This window comes from Lepus europaeus, chromosome 12, assembly GCF_033115175.1.
Source record: "Lepus europaeus isolate LE1 chromosome 12, mLepTim1.pri, whole genome shotgun sequence".
Classification (NCBI taxonomy): Eukaryota; Metazoa; Chordata; class Mammalia; order Lagomorpha; family Leporidae; genus Lepus; species Lepus europaeus.
Genome location: NC_084838.1, coordinates 102,727,990 through 102,747,286, shown reverse-complemented (window position 1 = coordinate 102,747,286; position 19,297 = coordinate 102,727,990). Strand labels below are relative to the sequence as shown.

Genomic DNA, 19,297 nt, shown 5'->3' with positions numbered 1-19,297 from the left:
ATTCACACAGGCAGTGGGAGTGAGGGACTTACGCTTCCTAATTCAGGAGCGGCTGCCTCCAGTGCGAAACGCGCGTCAGGAACCAACTATAAATATTGGAGGAGTTTTTCCCACAGCTGCTTCTTCCGTGCCTTTTATCAAAAGATCTATGACGTCATGCGTAGACTTGCCCCCTTCCCCACCTCCCCACCTCCCACCATGGGCAGATTTTAGCTTGGGTGCGCTTGGGCCAAGGAACGCAGGGAGAAGAGATTTCTCCAAATGGAGGAGAATGTAGGGGCCTCCCCTTGTCCCCTATTTCTGTAGGCCATTCATCAGGGGAGGGAAAGGAAAGAAAATTCTATCTGCCTTAAATAACTGAGAAGTGTCATTTGTCCGCAGACACATGATAATCACGATAATTAAGCTTTATACTTAAATAACTCTTGCTATCTCAGGAGGACGAATGCTAACTAATTATGCTTCCCGGAGCTCCCCTGGAGGTGCAGGAGCCAATGCTGTTATCCACTGCAGTCCCGTGGAAGACGTCTTCTGTTCCAGAAAAAAGTGAAACGACTCGCAGGGCTGCCTTGCAAATCAGTAGTTCAGCCAGAAACGTTCAGCAGACACTCTGAACCCCCAGGCTATGTCTGGGGCCCTGAGTTCAGCCCCGATTGGAAGGGGAAGGGGAGAAAGTCTTGCAGACCAGAAAGTTGACTCCCGTGAGCTGGAAGCCAGCACACACTTTAACGGAAGAGTACGGATGTCTCGCTCTTGACTTTATCGCATGGAATTCTTGGCGGTGTTTGTCAAGATCACACTAAATAGCGTCTACAAATGGGATTGTGAGAAATGTCTTCTTTCTATTTATTTTTAAGGTGATGGAGGGAGACGAAAAGCTTAAAGGGAGGAGACAGGGGTGTCTTCCTGGCAGCCACCATTATATTTATCTTGGTGGCAGAATAGAAGATGCACCCTACTGGCCGGCTACCTCCCTTCCCTAAATTTATTTTCCTAGGTTATAAATGTGGTTTTCCTTTGACTAGAGAGTTGTTCAGTTAAAAAAAATCAAGGCTCTACTCAAGATAATTTAGATAGGATCACAAGATTTACCCATGAGCTCTAACTCAGGTTAGAAGTTGGAAATAAAAAGACCCACTCTTTAGGTTATTTAACATAAATGGAGTTAAGAGGATGAGAATTTTTATCTTTCTTGTTTTTAAAGACTTATCTATTTGATAGGCAGAGTTACATAGAGACAGAGATCTTCCATCCACTGGTTCACTCCCCAAATGGCTGCAACAGCTGGAGCTCAGCTCATTCAAAGCCAGGAGCCAGGAGCTTCTGGGTCTCCCCACATGGGTTCAGGGGCTCAAGGATGTGGGCCATCTTCCACTGCTTTCCCAGGCCATAGCAGAGAGCTGGATTGGAAGTGGAGCAGCCGGGCCTCGAACCAGCACCCATATGGGATGCTGGTGCTTCGTTAACCCTCTGTGCCACAGTGTTGGCCCCTAGACTCAATTTTTTTTGACAGGCAGAGTTCGACAGTGAGAGAGAGAGACAGAGAGAAAGGTCTTCCTTCCGTTGGTTCACCCCCCAAATGGCTGCACAGCGCTGATCCGAAGCCAGGAGCCAGGTGTTTCCTCCTGGTCTCCTATGCAGGTGCAGGGCCCAAGGACCTGGGCCATCCTCCACTGCCTTCCCGGGCCACTGCAGAGAGCTGAACTGGAAGAGGAGCAACTGGGACAGAATCCAGCGCCCCAACCAGGACTAGAACTCGGGGTACCGGCACTGCAGGTGGAGGATTAGCCAAGTGAACCACGGCGCCGGCCCCCTAGACTGAAATTTTAATCAGTTCTATTTTCGGTATAGATAGATAGCTTTTAAAATATTATTTTAGGGGCTGTCTCTCTCTCTCTCTCTCTGCTTCTCCTCTCTCTTTGTAACTCTGACTTTGAAGAAAAAAAAAGTACTTGGCCTCTGTCTGCCCACGGTTGGGGTGGGGTTGTAGCTTCTGTTTGCATGTGGGTGGGTGGAGCGGGGGTCTCAGATTTCCATGCGTTATCCCGCAGAGATTCCCAATCTGAAGCCTTAGAGGTTTGATGTCAGCTTTTGCTGCTGACAGCTGACATGCATTTCTTGATGAGCGCTAGCAGGGTAGAGTAATATCCCTTTTCAAGTCCCCACTGCATGGGTGTGACTCAAGGTGGATGGCACTCAGTTCTCTTGCGTTCATTCTCTTTTGTTTGGACTTTGTCCCTCACAGCCTGGTAGCAGGTGCTTGTCTTCATTTCCTATTTAGCATTGAATATCTCAAACAGAGGTGCCGAAGTTTAGCATATAATAGTATATAATGGTATGTAATGAATGCCTTTAAACTAGGTAAAAGGAACCAGTGCAAAATTAGACTTTAACATGGCAGGATATTTTCAAAATTTGATCTAAACAGGAGGTGGTCATTTTTTTTTCTATGTCTGCATTTAAAATGATGCTAATAATTGCTGCATCATTGGAGTGCACCCATCACGAGAGATTTTGCTTAGCTAGGAAGTTTGCTAGAAGCAAACCACTGTTCTCCATGGGCTGGCTCAGCTGCAGGAAGGGACTCCTGTTCGGTGTAGACAAATCAGCACCTCTTCCATTTGCAGGCTTCTGAACCTTTGCACACGGAGAGGCAGGGACACTGCTGCCAGACGTGGTGCAGTCTGCTTGGGAGGAAAAAAAAATCCCATTATTGTTCCTCCCACATTGTCTTTCTGTGGGTTTCATAATCTTACCCTAAATTTAGTTCTCACTGACAATGGAAGTAAAGTTACAGTGCTTCTCGTGCAGCTGGGGAAATGAAGTTAGGACAAAGTCATGCTTTTCAGAAACTTTTGAGCGTGCCGGTGAACTTGGGCCGAAAGGCACGCGCTGGTAGGGATTGTCAGCCTGCCAGCTTCCTGTTTTCTGGATGTTTGTCGGACCTGTGTGGTTTTGAGCCCTTCCCGACCCCATTTTTCTACACCCAGCAATTTGCTCTACTGGGTTGATTTGGCATTCTTGGATCTTGCTGGGGCCTCTGTGTGGGAAGTGTGTTTGGGTGTTCCCTGTCTGCGATGAGGCGGATTAAACCTGCACGTCATTCATGTTCACTGAGGCCGTTTAAATACGTGGCTGAGAGAAATCGGGCTCTGACTCCTGTCTTTGCGTCCTGTGAAACAGTGCATGTAGTCACACGTGGTGATGGCAGGTCTATCTCGCACATGAGGTTTTTTTTTTTTTTTTAAATATTTTATTTATTTATTTGAAAGACAGAATTATATATAGAGAGAGAGTGGGGGAGGGATTGGGAGAGAGAGGGAGAATCTTCCATTCACTAATTCACTCTCCAGATGGCCACAATAGCCAGGCCAAAGCCAGGAGCCAGGAGCCAGGAGCCAGGAGCTTCTTCCGTGTCTCCCAGAAGGGTGGTAGGGATTCAAGGACTTGGGCCATCTTCCACTGCTTTCCCAGGGGCATTAGCAGAGAGCTGGAATGGAGGTGGATCAGTCGGGACTCCAACCAGCGCCCATATGGAATACTGGCTCTGCAGATGGTGGCTTAACCTGCTATACCATAGCACCAGCCCTGCTGTCCCCAGTTTTAAAACTCAAAATCCAGGGTCTCCAGATTCCCCTCTATTCCAGACCATCTGGGATGTTGAGTGCCTTTGACAAAGTTTGGTTCTGCCTACTTTTAGCCAAATACTTAAAATTTTAAGACAAGTTAATAAATTGTGAAATAAAATAGTTTCTCTTCCTGCTTGACACGTGTGTCTGTAGTGACCTGAAAGGCTGGGTTTGGAGTTACAGTTCTCAGACTCATGGAGTTCCGTGCAAGAACATTGTGATCTTGGTGGAGCTGCCCCAGACCAGGGCCTCTGACGGGCAACTCCAACTGTCCAGTGAGAGGGTTCATGGGGTTGTGTGTGGACACCCCAGCCTACCTGTCTTAGCTCCATCCTCATCCCTCCCTGTGGGTCTTGGGGTCAGAGAGTTGGCCAGCAGGGGATGTGGCTACTCATGAGTGACTAGGAGTAAGGCTAAGCAGGCTGAGCTTGGGTTTGGGGAGTGTGGGAAGGGAATTCTGGGCCCCAGGGACCTGCAGTGAGGTCTGGAATTGGGATCTGCTTTCCGGAGGGCATGTCCCCTTCCAGACACAGGTGAGAGGGCAGGGTGAAGTCTGCTGACATAATGGATTCATGAGTGATTCAAGGAATGGCCTGCTTCCTTGAGCAGGGGTAGGAAGTCCTCATGCCAGAAGGGACATCCTTTGGTCAGAACCTTTGCAAAGGGAAAGGACTCCCAGGAACAGGTGAGTGCCCTGAAAATGACATTAGGGCCCTTTTCCCTGGGACTTCCTGCTACGTTATTCACAGACTCATCCCTCAGTCCACAGGGCAGCCTTCAAGTCCCTTCTCAGGGGTCATCCCCGCTACAGATAATTCTGGCAGTAGACATCGTCACAGTTGTAACTCAGAGCTAATTTGAAATGGATTTTTGGGATAACAAAGCTAAGAACTCAAGTGAGATTTATTGGAATCAGTGGCTTTGCATGATTTGACTTGGAATTATCATACATGGCTGCATAGGTTTGCACTGCACGGTGCTAGTCCCATAGATGCAACATGAAAAGTGCCCCCTAGAGTTGTGCAAAGTGTTATGCACACCCCACAGTGGACATACCATTATTTAATTTTTTTTCTTCTGCTAAAATAGATATTCTTGTATTGAAATGTGTTAAAATTCTAATTTGAACATTGGGGTTACTTTTATTTGGTTCTTCATTTAGACTAACCTTGATTGTTCACTGGAGAACACATGAGCAGAACATTGGCTCATTTTGTGTTATTTTAATGGCATTTCTTCTGCTAGGAGTTCAGAAGTGAAATGGAAACTGAGTAAGCTTTATGGTTTACAGGTTTCGCTCTTTCACACGGCAAGTGAGGATTAAGAGCATAGGAAATAGCTTTGGAAATTCATTTTGCAATCACTTAAATGTAATAACAAAATTTAATTTTATTTCCAAGTCTGCTTTCAGGGAGAGACCCACTTAGCTCTGATTGGAGAATCAGTAGCAAATGTTTTTGTCACCAGTTCTTGTTGAAGCCGAGTTTTGTTGTTTATTTTATTTTTTTTAATTTAAATGTTTTTGGCAGATCTTGTGGAAATACCTTTGAGCGGAATATTCTGATCATCTTGGTGACTTCGGAGTCATCCAAAAAATTAAGTCAGTGTCCTTGTATTTACACTGTATTTATTTGTAACCTCTTGTGTGTAAATGACTTCAATGGAGAAAGTACATTTTCTTTTTCTGTGCCATTTTTAAGACCATAGAGAATTCCTTTAGCTGTAGAGCCCCTCCTCGCCCAAGGGCAAGCCGGACAATAAAATTCTGCAGGGAGATTGTTCCTGGATGCAAGTGACCTGGCTACACACAGCTTGGCAGGAATTGCCAGCCACACCATCAGTGGCTAACACAAAATGCCAGAATTGTAAGAAAAATACCAGAATTGCCATGGAAACAACCAACCATAGGATAGAAACAGTCCAATAAAGTGACTGGCAGTGGTTTGTTAATCTCAGAGTGACTTGTGGTTCCTCATCATTTGTTCCATTTTTGGAGGGATGAAAGGTGGAGGACTGGGGAGAACACCAAGAAGTTCAGGTCTTAGTGACCTGTTGTCCTGTAAAGCAATCTATTCCATGATAAACCTTCAATGCGTATTTAGCGTGTTTTTGTTTGCATTGGTTAGTAATTTTTAAGCTTCAAAATGCATACTTAACAAGCCTTTTCTGTGTTTTGCTTTTTTTAGATCCAAACCTGAATTATCCTGATGTAATTTATGCAGGTAGCTATCATGTTTTTCTTTGCTTTGTGTTTTTTCAAAATGTGTGTGTATAATGAAATAAATCAACTAAAAGAAGATCTCTAAGCTCGGTTAACTATGCACTCTAAGTACGATATGGGTCTAATAATATTTCAAAAATCGTTCAGTACTGATGGCTGTATTCCCTTGATATTTCCAGTGCCTGTAAATAGCCTTTTGTCTCTCCTGCTCTGTTCTTGGAACTAGTGAATCCATTGTGCTGGAACAGACACTTTGCTTCCATAATTGGGAACTAATTACCTGTTTAAAAGCCCTGACTGCCCAGAAAAGAGAAGTGTATCAGTTTCTGGCTATGTCAGGAAACCCAATTCAAAATGACGGTTCTTGTATGGGGTGGAAGTCCGGCTCACAGGACCCTCAGGGGTAGGCTTGCCTTAGGGGTAAGACCAATGGCCCCGCTGTGTTGTCGGGGACCCAAGTTCACTGCCTTCCTACAGTCCCCCTGCCCAATGCACTGTCCTCCTTGAAGGTTTGGCTCCCTGGGGCTGTGAGATGGTGTCAGCGGATGGCGGGTGGACATAAGCCATTCACTGAGTGCAGACAGAGAAGGGCAGCTGAGGAGGTCCCAGACCGGGAGAGGTTTCCCAGACACCTCCACCACGCCCTCTTTGTATCTGATTGAAGACCCAGCTGGGTCCTGGTCCATACCTGCGCTCATGGAGGGTGGATTAACTCCTGCTTATCTGACCCACCTTGCAGTTGAGGTCAGTTTCCCTGGAGGTGGATTGGTGAAACCCTCGAACAAAATGAGGTTCCCCTAGGAGTGTGTGAAGATGAAATCAAAAGGCCCACTACATTAGCTTTTGCCCCGTTTCTGGAGTCTTCTTTGCTGTCTTGATCAAACCTGAGTTTGCTTCCAAAAATGACAAAAACAAAACAAAACAAAAAAAAAAAAACACACAACCATCTTTAACAGTCCCAGACTGTGTTCCTGCTGGGAAGCCACAGTTATGGGAACTGGCAGGCCATATTTCTTGTTTTGTTTTTTTTTTAAAGATTTATTTATTTATTTAAAAGTCAGAGTTACAAAGAGAGAGAAGGAGAGGCAGAGAGAGAGAGAGAGAAAGAGAGACAGAGAGAGAGGTCTTCCATCTGCTGGTTCACTTCCTAATTGGCTGCAAAGGCTGGAGCTGGGTTGATCCAAAGCCAGGAGACAGGAGTTTCTTCCAGGTCTCCCACGCAGGTGCAAGGGCCCAAGGACTTGGGCCATCTTCTACCGCTTTCCCAGGCCATAGCAGAGAGCTGGATCAGAAATGGAGGAGCCAGGATTCGAACCGGCACCCATAAGGGATGCCAGCGCTGCAGGCAGCGGCTTTACCTGCCACGCCACAGGGCCGGCCCCCTGGCAGGCTATATTTCAAGACTTTACTTGAGATTTAAGAATGATTGAAAGTTACACTGATGACAATTGTTCTATGCACATAGTTATACAATAAAATATTCTGCTCTTTAATTTTGTATTTAAATGTAGTCTTTTTATAAAGTAGTTCTATGTATATTTATTTACAATATGTGGTTATGTTTAACTGGAGCTAATTTTAACTGAAGAATTATATTGTCTGTATCTGGTGATTCATGTTAAGCCCTGTTCCTTTCAAGTTGTGGTTTGGCTGGCTTTGTGCTTGTGCTTTGTGTATTTTTGTTTTACTTTGCTCTGATGTGGTTTAAGCAAAGAATGGGACTCCTTTCTGATCATTTCAGGATTTTAAGAACGTTACCTTTGCATTGGCCTCAGATCTCATTTTGAAAGTTTAGGCCAAAGCATCATAACAGTAAACTGCTGCTGCTTTAAATGATGTAAACTTTGAGTGAGCCGTTGGCTATGCTATGAGGAGGGAAATATAAGTGATTATCTGTTGTTGCTTTAAATCAGTATGTCTTAAGATACTCAAAATGAAAATGAGTATTTTCTTCTGTTACTTTTCATTCACATTCAAAGGAGCACTTGTGTTGATAAAATTGTCATTTAAGATGGTTGCTCCGAAGCCAGTGCAGTGATTTTACTGTTGAAGTGTAGCTGGGTCTGGGATCATGAGGTGCCTTGTTCAGGATGGAAATTGATGACATTGTATCTATTTAGAATCAAAATACAGACATTTATAAGCAACTTTGCAATCAATCTACTGAGGTTCCTTTTTGTATGTGATCCTGCGAATAAAAGCTTTGAGTAAACACACAAAAAATACATTGATTTTCATCCTGACTTACGTAGATGGAAATTAATTTACAAGATAGCAGCTGCATTTGAGATGGGGTGAATGGAGGACACACCCTTACACTCTTAAATGTCGTGTTGGTCTGCCTGCTGATACTTCTGAACTAGATGTGCCAGCAAGCTGGAACTCTTCAAACGAGTTCCTGTGCTGCATCTCGGGGCTGACTATGCAGCCTATTGAGCGTGTGTGCTCACTGCCCGAATGGGAGGCATCTGCCCCGGAAAAGTGTTGTTCAGTTGATTCCTGGGTTTGTGTCTGGCTCTGCCGCCTCCTTACCTGGTGGCCTGGGACTCATCATGTAGCTTTCCGCGGCTAATATTCTTCAGCTGTAAGCGAAAGGTCCTCTCACTACCAGATGATCAGTTCCCATTCGTATTCCTTTTAAATACGCCATCAGTAATGGGATGTATTCAGATGTGCAATGAGCAAAGTCTAAACCAAGTTTAGAATTTGACAACAGCACAGTAATCCGGGTTGGATAAAATGTGGGCATCCAACCGCCCCAGCACTACAACAAATTCAACCCAGGTCACATTTCTCCATGGCGTGCTGTCAGTGGTTTGCAATCTTTGTGATTGGTCTCATTTCATTCTGGGTCTTAGTGTGGCCTCATGGTTGTTGGCAGCCTGATGACAACTTCATGTTCCTTTTCTCTTTCCTTTCTCCTATTCAAGATTATGGGACTGCAGCGAATGATATTGGGGACACCACAAACAGAAGTAATGAAATCCCTCCCACAGGCGCTGCCGACAATGCAGGTCGAGAACATCTCTCGGTGAGTGGGATAAACAGGCATTTCCTAGATTGGCTGTGAGCATTTTGGATGTTGGTGTGTTGGAGGAATGCAGATGCTTCAACCAGACATTTTGAATTTGTTTTTGTACTTATTTGAGAGGCAATGAGATACACAGATAGTGAGATGATAGAGATAGAGTTAGATAGAGATATAGATGGAGATGGAGATAAAGATAGGGATAGAGATAGGGATAGAGGCAGAGTAGGGGTAGGCATAGAGATAAATGGAGATGGAGATAGGGATAGAGGTAGAGGTAGGGATACGCATAGGGATACAGATAAAGATAGAGACAGAGATAGAGATAAAGATAGATGGAGATGGAGATGGACATGGAGTTGGACATGGAGATGGACATGGAGATGGACATGGAGTTGGACATGGTCATGGACATGGACATGGAATTGGAGATGGAGATGGAGATGAACATGGACATGGACATGGAGTTGGACATGGAGATGATAGAGAGACAGCTTTCCCACCTGCTGATTCACTTCTCAAATGCCTGTTATGGACAGCGCTGGGCTGGAGCAGAAGTTGGGAGCCAGGAACTCAATCCAGATATCCCACATGGATGTCAGAAACCCAATTACTTGAGCCATCCCCACTTCTTCCTGGAGTCAACATGTTAGCAGGAAGCTGGATTCAGGAGCTGGAGCTGGGAGTCAAACCCAAGTGCTCTGATGGGGGATGCAGGCATTTTAGTCACTAGGCTAAATATCCAATCCATCAATAAGACATTTTTATTGTTCCTATGTAAATAGGGCACTATAGGTTGGAGGGATTAATTGAAAGGCTTAAGGAAAGTGATAAAGGTGCTGAGTAGTCTGATGATTTACTTCTCCCTTTGTTCACACTTTAATTGTTAGTGATTTCCATTTCAGATGTTTGTCCTTTAAAAGGTGATGGCTAGAACAGTCACAAGCCAGTTTCCTCCTTCAGGGACTACACCTTCATATCTATCTCCATACATTTTTAATAAAAGTGTGAGTGCCCCTCCAACTCCAGTATCATCTGGAGGGGACTGGAGGGAGATTGTAAACATCTGAATGAAACTCAGGTCTGTTACTTAGACCCTAGAGGTGAATACTAGCACTAAATACATACGTAGAGCAATGCAATCCTAGAGATAGGAATGGAGGGACTGGTGTTCCATTTTTTTCCCAGCTGGAAGTCTTTGTGGGACAGCTGGCATTTTGCAGGGCCCGTGCAGGTCTGTTTGCATACGCAGGGGTGGAAGGGAAGGACACGTGAGACGTATGTGAGCCAGAGCTTGCAGCTGGGAAACCTGGCTCGGGGAAGGCACATGCAGGCTGCTGTCAGAGGCACCGCCAGGGCTCTCTTTCATTTTCTTCTGAGCAGTATCATCGCCTAGGGTGACCTTGTTTGCCACTTCCTGTCATCTTTCCCTTCCCTGGATTCCTTAGTCGGATTCTTAGCTCTGCAGTCCCCTCTTGTCATGTGCGGTTTTGCTTTTCTCACAGTTTCAGTTACCACAGTCAACCGTGGTCTGAAAATATTAAATGAAAGACTCTGGAAAGAAGTGATTCATGACTTTTAGTTGTACATTCTTCTGAGATGTGTGAGGAAAGCCTGAGTTGCCTGTTCTGTCCCCCTTGCGACACAAACCATCCTTTTGTCTAGCGTGTCCACACTGTATAAGCTACTCACCCGTTAGGCACTTAGAAGGCATTGCGGTCATCAGGTCTACTGTCAAGGTATTGCAGTACTTGTAACTTGTAACGGTAACCCTTTAATTTCCCCAAAGCCCAAACTATTATGATCATATATTGCTATAATTGTTCTATTCTTTTTTTTTTTTTGACAGGCAGAGTTAGTGAGAGAGAAAGAGCGAAAGAGAGAGAGAGAGAGAGAGAGAGAGAGAGAGAGAGAGAGAGAGAAAGGTCTTCCCTCCGCTGGTTAACTCCCCAAATGGCTACTATGGCCTGCGCGCTGCGCCGATCTGAAGCCAGAAGCCAGGTGCTTCTCCTGGTCTCCTATGCAGGTGCAGGGCCCAAGCACTTGGGCCATCCTCCACTGCCTTCCCGGGCCACAGCAGAGAGCTGGAGTGGAAGAGGAGCAACCGGGACAGAATCTGGTGCCCAAACCGGGACTAGAACCTGGTGTGCCAGCGCCACAGGCGGAGGATTAGCCTAGAAAGCCACGGTGCCGGCCATAATTGTTCTGTTCTATCATCAGTCACTGTTTTTCATTTCTTCCTGTGCCTAATTTATAAGTTAAACTTGATCATAGGTAAATACGTATGTATAGGGGAAAAAGCACTATATATACTTATGGGGTTATGAGACCATCTACAGTTTCAGCAATCCACTGAGAGTCTTGGAATATGTCCCCTTTGTATAAAGGGTGGCTCTATACTAGCAGTTGTTTCTCACACCTGTGTATCCCCAACTCCTAAGAACATTGCCTGACACCCCAAAATGTGTGCAAATTGATTAATGATGAGCAAATCTATTGGTTATGGAACTCAGCCTGGAAGTGAAACGACTACTTAGGCTTTGATGGAGTAATGGAGGTGATGAATGCTTGATCCAAGGCCAGGAGAGTGGGAATGGGAGGCCCACAGTACACAGATGCAGGACAGCTGCCACTCAGAAGATGCATCCATGCACGTGCGCTGACACACACACTTCCATAGGAAGTGTATACACATGCATTGCACTGAGGAGCAAGAACAGATGCCTTGGCCGATCAACAGGAGGATGGTTGCTTCTTCCAGCCTCACATTGTCACTCCAGGGTTTATTCACTTGTCCTGCCACTTAATATTTTTTAGTAAGAGAAAAATCTTCAGATGTGTATAGAACTCGGTTATTAAAATGTTTGTTTTCTCTTCCTAAGAGAAATCTCCTTTTCTCTTTCTAAATCCAAATGCAAGCTCCTGGTTGACACATCTCAGTGAAGTTTTTTTTTTTTTAAGATTTATTTATTTATTTGAAAGTTAGGGTTACACAGACAGAGAAGAGGCAGAGAGAGAGAGAGATGGCCACAATGGCCGGAGCTGGGCTGATCTGAAGCCAGGAGCCAGGAGCTTTTTCCAGGTCTCCCACGTGGGTGCAGGGGCCCAAGGACTTGGGCCATCTTCTACTGCTTTCCCAGGCCATAGCAGAGAGCTGGATCAGAAGTGGAGCCTCCGGGACTCGAACTGGCACTCATATGGGATGCCAGTGCTTCAGGCCAGGGTGTTAACCTGCTGTGCCACAGCTCTGGCCCCTCAGTGAAGTTTGAAACATGTTGTAGCACAGTGATTGGGAGGCACAAATGGCAAAAATTGTCTTTGTTGAATATCTGTGTATTGCACTGTGAGGTCTCTAGAAATCTTCAAGGGCAAGTTTTATAGAATCTGAGCATATCAGTTATGTGCGTCATATGTATGTATGTCATATGTCACGTGTTTCATTTATAAACAGTCCCTGCTCACAGGGAGGACTATTTGGTTAGAAGAGTGTAGGAGTCAGAGAGCTGGCTCAGAAGTTAAGGGTGTTACCAAGGCATCTGGAAAACATTCTGGCCAAACAGGTGCTCCTCACACACCTTGCTGGCTTCATGGGGGATGGAAATATCCCCTTTGTTCTAGCCTAAGGTCATGTCCTCAACTGAAAATCTGCCACACAACCAAACAACCAGGTTGGCTGTGCTTGTCTCTCGTGTAATGACATCTCCGTCCCAGCTCTCGTGCAGCGGAGGAAACCACTTAGTGAACACTCCGTTTTGAGGATGTGCTGCACCTGATTGTCACAGCTATCTTTTCTTGTTGAAGGATTTCAATTTAAATATTTATTTGCTTTGATGGAGTTTTATTTATTTTCATCTACTTGGAAGGGAGAGGGGGAGGGAGAGGGAGAGGGAGAGATTGATTTACCATTTGCTGGTTTATTCCCCAGGACTCATCCAGGTCTCCCACATAGGTGGCAGGGACTCAAATCCTTGAGCCATCATCCTTCCCTCCCAGGATGCATTTAGCAGGAAGCTGAATTGGAAATGGAGTAGCTGGGACGGCACTCTGATACGGGATGTGAGTGTCCCAAGCAGGGGCTTAGCCCTCTGTGCCACTACATCACCTCCCAAGGCTGTGAAGTTAGAGTGACTTGTTTGCAGGCCATCAGCTGGTGCCCAAGCAGGAAGCCCCCTTCCCATTCCCAGGTTAACTTGCACCTTCTCTAACCACAAGGGGAAGGCAGGGCTTGCATTATTATCCAGGGAGGAAATGGACATGTGGAGAAGTGGAGGGGCTGTGTCCACTCTCCTGGCCAGTACAGAGGACCCAAGAGCTCCTGGGTCAGGTTCCCAGCCCAGGGCTTTCCAGAGTGGGCAAGGGTGGTACTGTGGCCTCAGAGAAGGGCCTCTAACCCTTCTCCTTCTCACTTTTCTTATCTAGAAAATGGAATTTGAACTTGTTCGTTTAGGTATTTCTCTTATGTCTGTTGAAGTCTGGATTTTAATAATAACATATAGAAACTTACAGCTAAAATACTATGATCTCTTTCCTCCTGAAAAAAATTTAGAGATAAAGGTTTTTTTTTTAAAAAAAAAAAAAACAACCAAATTGATAAATTTGAGGGGCGCGGTTTTGATTAGACCAAGTTCATCCAGTTTGCCTTGCAGTACTCGCTATCATTCTGTGTGTACAAGGCTAAGGAGACAGGGTAAAGCCTCAACGCACATCATGCAGAGCATTTTCTGGGAAAGTTGCTCAGAGCTAAACACTTGGAGAAGTGAACCTTGACACCATGGTTCTGCTCTGGCTTTTTTGGTGCTTTGCTATCGACTCTGTGCTGTCCTCATCTGACATCGGAGACGATGGGAGGGTTAGCCATGTGTTTGTATTTTCCTACATCCATTCTCAATCATGAGAGGCCGTGTAATGGGCTCAACTCCTGAACTTGAAGGGCAGGCGTCTGGCACAAGCAGTTCAGCTGTTGCTCGGGACGCTGGCATCCCAAATGCCTCAGTTTGAGTCCTGTCTTCACTTCCGATTCCAGTTTCCTGCTAATGCACACCATGGGAGGCAGTAAGTGACAGCTCCAGTGCTTGGATACCTTTCACTCTCATGGGGGACCTGTATTGAGTTCCTGGCTCCTGGCTTCAGCCTGGCCCAGTCTCATATGTTGCACGTATTTGAGGTGTGAACCAGCAGATGGAAGATATCTCTCTACGCCCCCTGCCTTTCAGAAAAAAAGAAAACAAAAAACAAGAAAACAAGCTTGAGACGTGATTCTGTCCTGTTTTTTTTTTTTTTTTCCTAAATTTGAGCTTTCTCCTCCTCCTCCTCATCAGTTTATTAACTGTTGTTGTGTACACGGTTCTCAGCTCATTACCTGCGTGACTCATTGAGAACGTAGCAGGTGGAATTAATTATGTTTTCCATGTTACACACACAAGGCTTACGAGACGCAGAGAGGTTAAGTGGTTCTGACGTTATACAGCTAATAAGTGGTAAATTGAAATGTTGTATTCAGAAGGAACCCGTGTTCTTAGTTTCCGCTGGGTAGTGCCTCTCGGTATGAGATGGGGGTAGCAAGAGGTTAATCTATGCTGTAGCAGCACAAACCCCCAGATCGCCATGGCTCCAAACAACAAAGGTTTCTTTCCAGCTTCACTGCATGCAATGGCCTGTAGCCCTGCTCAGCTCTCCTTGTTCTGGGAGCAGGCTGCAAAGCTGACAGATTTTGGAAAGTTAGCATGTATTGTGGCAGAGTGGCCAAGAGCTCTAGAGTGGGCCGGGGCACAGTTTCTCAGTGTTGGCCTCACTGGCATTTGGAGATGAGTAATACTTTGGTCACAGAAAGAAGTTTATCAGTATTCCTGGCCTCCATCCACTCAGTGCTGGTAGTATCATACCCTTGGGTGGGACAACTCAGAACTGCCAAATGTCCCTTGAGTGGTATTGTCATCCTTGGTTGAGAACCATTGCCTTAGACGAAGATGTCAGACTAGCGATGAAATTTTCTACCCTGGTGGTAACCCAGGTCTCAACTAGTAACATCAACCCAGCTAGTCACATGAACTCAGCTAGTCGCAAGCAAGCTGGGACATTCTTCCCCCAAAGAGAAACACAGGAAAAAATAGAAATACTTAGAGAACAGTGCTAATAGTGAACATAGATGGCGATACTAATATTCACCTTAAAGATTATTGTTCTGATAAAGTGAAACAATGAATATGAAACATAAATTACTTTGGACATCTAAGACAATTTATGACCAAATCCGTCTACCTGTCTGTTTTGGTAATAAAGTTTTATTGGAATTCATCTGTGCACACCTGTTTCCATGTAGTCCGTGGCTGACTTCGCACTGCAGTGGCAAAGTAGCAGAGACTTTATGTCTGGCAAAATCTAAATAGTTGCTCTCTGATCACTTCTAGCAAGTGTTTGCCAGGTCCTGTTGTCTTAGTCCAACTTGGATAGCTATGGCAGAATACCAGAAGCTGGGTACTTTATAAAGAAAAGATTTTTTTTTTAGCTGACAGTTCTGGAGATTCAAGAACATGATGTCAACGTCAGTATCCATGGAGAAGGCTTCATGATGGTGGAGGGAGAGAAAGTGAACACGTGAGCAGAAGGGAAGAAGCAGAGGAGTGGGAAGGGGCCAGGCTTGCTCTTTTACAACAACCTGCTCTTACAGGAGCTCGTCCATTCCTTTGAGAGGCAACTCATTCCTCAAGACCAGCTTAAATTCCTTCAGGAGGGCGGTTCTGATCCCATGACCTCTCACTAGCCTTGCCTCTTAAAGCCTCACGGCCTTTCAATGCTGTCACGCTGGGAACCAAGCCACCAGGAGACGCACCTTGTCCCCACAGCACCCAGCTTAGAGAATGGATTTTCTTTTGGAAGCAGGACCTTGGGTTGAGCAAGACTCGAGGGAGATACACAGTGCTGTCTACATCTTTGTTTCTAGTATGTTGAGATGTGCTCAGGGTGGTGTTATGCCTTGCTCAGTAGGGGATGGTAGCGGTGTGAGCTACGTCTATTTGTACCTCTGTCCCCTCCATCTCAAGGTTGTGACAAGATTCACCTTATACCTGTTGTCTGCCATGTCTCCATTTGCATCCTGCACACCTCACAATGACATTTTTAAACTTGAAGAAACCTTTTTTTGGTAGCCTATAGCATACCTAGAGAACAGGTTTTAAGTTACAACCCAAGGAGTTCTCACATGCTGAATTCTTCCAGTCCAACTACCAGTTCCAGGGTACCCTGACTTCTAAGAGCGGTGGTACTAACTTAAAATAAAACTTTTTATTATGGACAGTTTCCAGACATGCACACAAGTAGAAGAGTCAAATGAGCACACATGTCCTCCAACAGCTCAAAAGTAGCAGCATTATGGAAAATGGTCTTAAAAGCTAAGCTTTTGAGTTTGAAGATAAGTTTTTCACAGTATGCATTCCGCAAGCTTTGTGAAGATCCTTTGCAAGCATGGATTGCAGAAGTTTTGGGCATCAAAGTGAACTTACCTTTTCATCTCATTTCCCGTGAACTCCTTGAAGTATCTCATACTTGTATATGTGTAGTATCTCCATCTATATGAAATCCATCAGATACCCATTTTTAGGGCTGGAACTTCTGTTTTCTCATTTGTAAAGTAGGCATAGTCCTGGGAATCCTTCATCAGAGGGCTGTGGAAGACTGAGTGAATTGATGTAGAGAATGATCTTAGAGAAGCAAGGAGTAAGCATTTGGCAAATGTTAACTGCCACTGTCATCAACATCGTTTGCTCCTAGGGCACTGTCGGCAGGTTCCTAACTGCCCTCTCTCTCCCTGCCCCAGGTTTACGCTGTGGTGGTAATTGCGTCTGTGGTGGGATTTTGCCTGCTGGTGATGCTGTTTCTGCTAAAGTTGGCAAGACACTCCAAGTTTGGCATGAAAGGTAAGAAGGCTTGTGTTTGACTTTACTCCTTAGTTGAGATCATTTTTGGCTTATGTCTAATGGTAATTACTACTACAGAAGGAAGTGGCTAAATGAACAAGGATTGGGCTTCAAGGCTGAAAAAAAAAATAGCAACAAGGATAAGATACATCCTATCAAGAGGGAGAAAATGACGTGGGTTACTCAGCACTGCCCACTTGTCAATGAGGACAGTTGTCCCCAAAGACGCAGAACCGGTTCCTTGAGTATCCAGTGACTAAGGGCGACGCAGGCAAGCTTTGCTGCTGTGTTTTCCCTTTGGTTTCAGAAAGGTCGGCAAAGGACAGTAGCTGTAGGGTGGGATGGGCAGGTGTATTGTATGCTGTGCATTTGATTTTTCTGTCTTTAGCCGTATGCTTTTGGTGTTGCCGCTGCTTTTCCAGGGTCCCCACTTTTGGAACTTAAAACAGTAGAGCTGCAAAGCAAAATAATAGCTATCGGTGGGTCGTTGTTGTGTGTGTGAAAGACTTTTTGCTGAAGTGGAAACATTCATTCTCAATGCTGGGTGAAAAAATGAGGGACCAAGAACAGATCGCTGTGTCATTCTTAGAGGACTGAAAATTAATTTGGAGAGAAGAAACTTGGATAAATGTTCTTGTCTGGAAAGTAAAGAGCCTTACTGAGTAGCACTTGCTTCCGAGTGAGACCCCATGTTTAGGCTAATAGGTTATTGCTTTATTTCATGGGACCATTTCTATGTGACATAGTGGGAAAATCAGGAGAAGATTAGTGGTGACAGAGGTGTGTCAGAGCAATTCTGGTGTTTTTCTTTTCTTTTTTGTTTTTTAATCTGTATGGCTTATTAGCGTTACTGTTATGTTGCTTGCTTATTTGAAGAGAATGTATAAGCGGCAGTAAGTTGTTCAGCATACCTTGGACTATCGGGTAGATGAGATCTGGTGATGACCTTGTTTCTCTCCCTTTGTTGGTGCCTGGGACCAAGTTTCCTAAACTAGAAATGAACATGGAAAAGTAGTGATAAACCAAGGCTTAGGAAAAAGAAATTCTGAAATCAGCCCCCTGCCTCCCCTTTAGACAGCTGATTCTCGACCATCTTTGGAGGAGAGGCGGTCTTCCCTTTACCAATAGCCAGGAAGGCTTAGAAGAGGAACGAGGGTGTGCTGATTTTAAGTCCTCTGGAGTGATGGCTGTCTGACCGGGCTCCTGTGACACTGGTTGGGAGTGGGGCTTGCTGCACCAGCTCTCAAGTTTGTGACTTAGTAGATCTGAATGAACCTGAGAACTGGCACTTCTTGCAGTTTCCAGGGGATGCTGGTGTTGCGATGTCCCACGCGTTCTTGGAGAGTCACTGTCCCACGTGGTATACCTGGGCCACCAGGGCTCCCTCTGAGTGTGACCACAGCTAGGCAGGGCATACAAACCAGACTCACCCATTGCTTCATGGAGATCTTTCAAGGTGTCTCAGCTGGTGTTCAGGCCAGAGCTAGGCTGCTGTGCTGCACGTATTGGCTCCCTTCCTTGGCATCCTGCTTCTCTTGACCAGCTCGGGTGGTTTCTTTTCCTGGAGGCACCTGGAGTGGAATGTCTGTCAGCAAAGTTTATCAGAGAGTACCAGGTTCCAGCGGGTGAATAATCCTGTCTTCAAAGGTTGAGTTGAACTCCTTTATTCCATGGGCCCCTTAAAGAAAGGACAATGTTGAGGTCTTTCGGGGGCTCAGTAAAAGTTTTGGGGAATCTTTGGAGCAAAATTGAGGAACCCCTTCCAGTTCTTGGTTTAAGAAGACAATACAGGTGTATCTATTTTCTGAAGTATAGAAATGGAGGAAGAAAAGGGTAGGCATTGTGTTCCAGAGGAGAGACTATATGGCAGTCCTTCAAAACACTGTGGAAAAGTGGAATCAAAAGATTAGTTTGTTTTGGTGCAAAACATTTTTGAAGCTCATGCCTAGTTTTTTCCTAAAATGTATTTATGCAAAGTTTTTGAGAACCTCTTATACTGGATGTTGAAAGCTCAATGCTAAGGCTGCAATGGTATTTTATTTGAGTAATTTGGGTTGATTACCACTAAGGCACCTACACTGTGTACACCCTGAGCATATCCTTAGTGGAGTCTAAGGAGCTTGTTTAGCCTTGTCACAATGACTTTCTGCAGCAGTAACTACTATAGTGTATGTTTTGCTCCCTCACTCAAAAAAATAAATAAAGGAGCTTTTAGGAATTTTGTCTCAGAGGCTCGCGTCCTTTAGAATCGCTCATTTTTCCTACTTTTAGCAACCATCCATCTGGGGTGTGATTTGATCAAAATGGGCCTGATCTGAGGTTATTGTTTTACAAGTCAGATGCTGAATTAATTCTCTCTGGGGAGCCTAGAAATTAAGAGGTGCCACATACATCGAGTGCAAATGAAACGGCATCAAAAGTGGTGTTTAAAAATTAATGTAGGTTAATGTATTTTAAATGCTATTAGAGCTGAGATTCCTACTGAAAACACGTGTCTATAAAAAGG

At 45.0% G+C, this 19,297-nt stretch overlaps 1 protein-coding gene across 3 annotated transcripts in view; it reads left to right on the top strand.

The window, feature by feature from the left end:
- The window catches only part of NTRK2 (neurotrophic receptor tyrosine kinase 2), a 374,642-nt gene that overhangs the window by 84,222 nt on the left and 271,123 nt on the right, over positions 1–19,297 (top strand). For 2 of the 3 annotated variants that reach the window (XM_062207126.1, XM_062207125.1), the window contains exons 9-11: positions 5,816–5,851; positions 8,781–8,881; positions 16,692–16,791. In XM_062207126.1, the coding sequence (XP_062063110.1) occupies positions 5,816–5,851; positions 8,781–8,881; positions 16,692–16,791 (237 nt within the window). The remainder of the gene's footprint in view (positions 1–5,815; positions 5,852–8,780; positions 8,882–16,691; positions 16,792–19,297) is intronic. The other variant, XM_062207127.1, reaches the window with a different exon arrangement.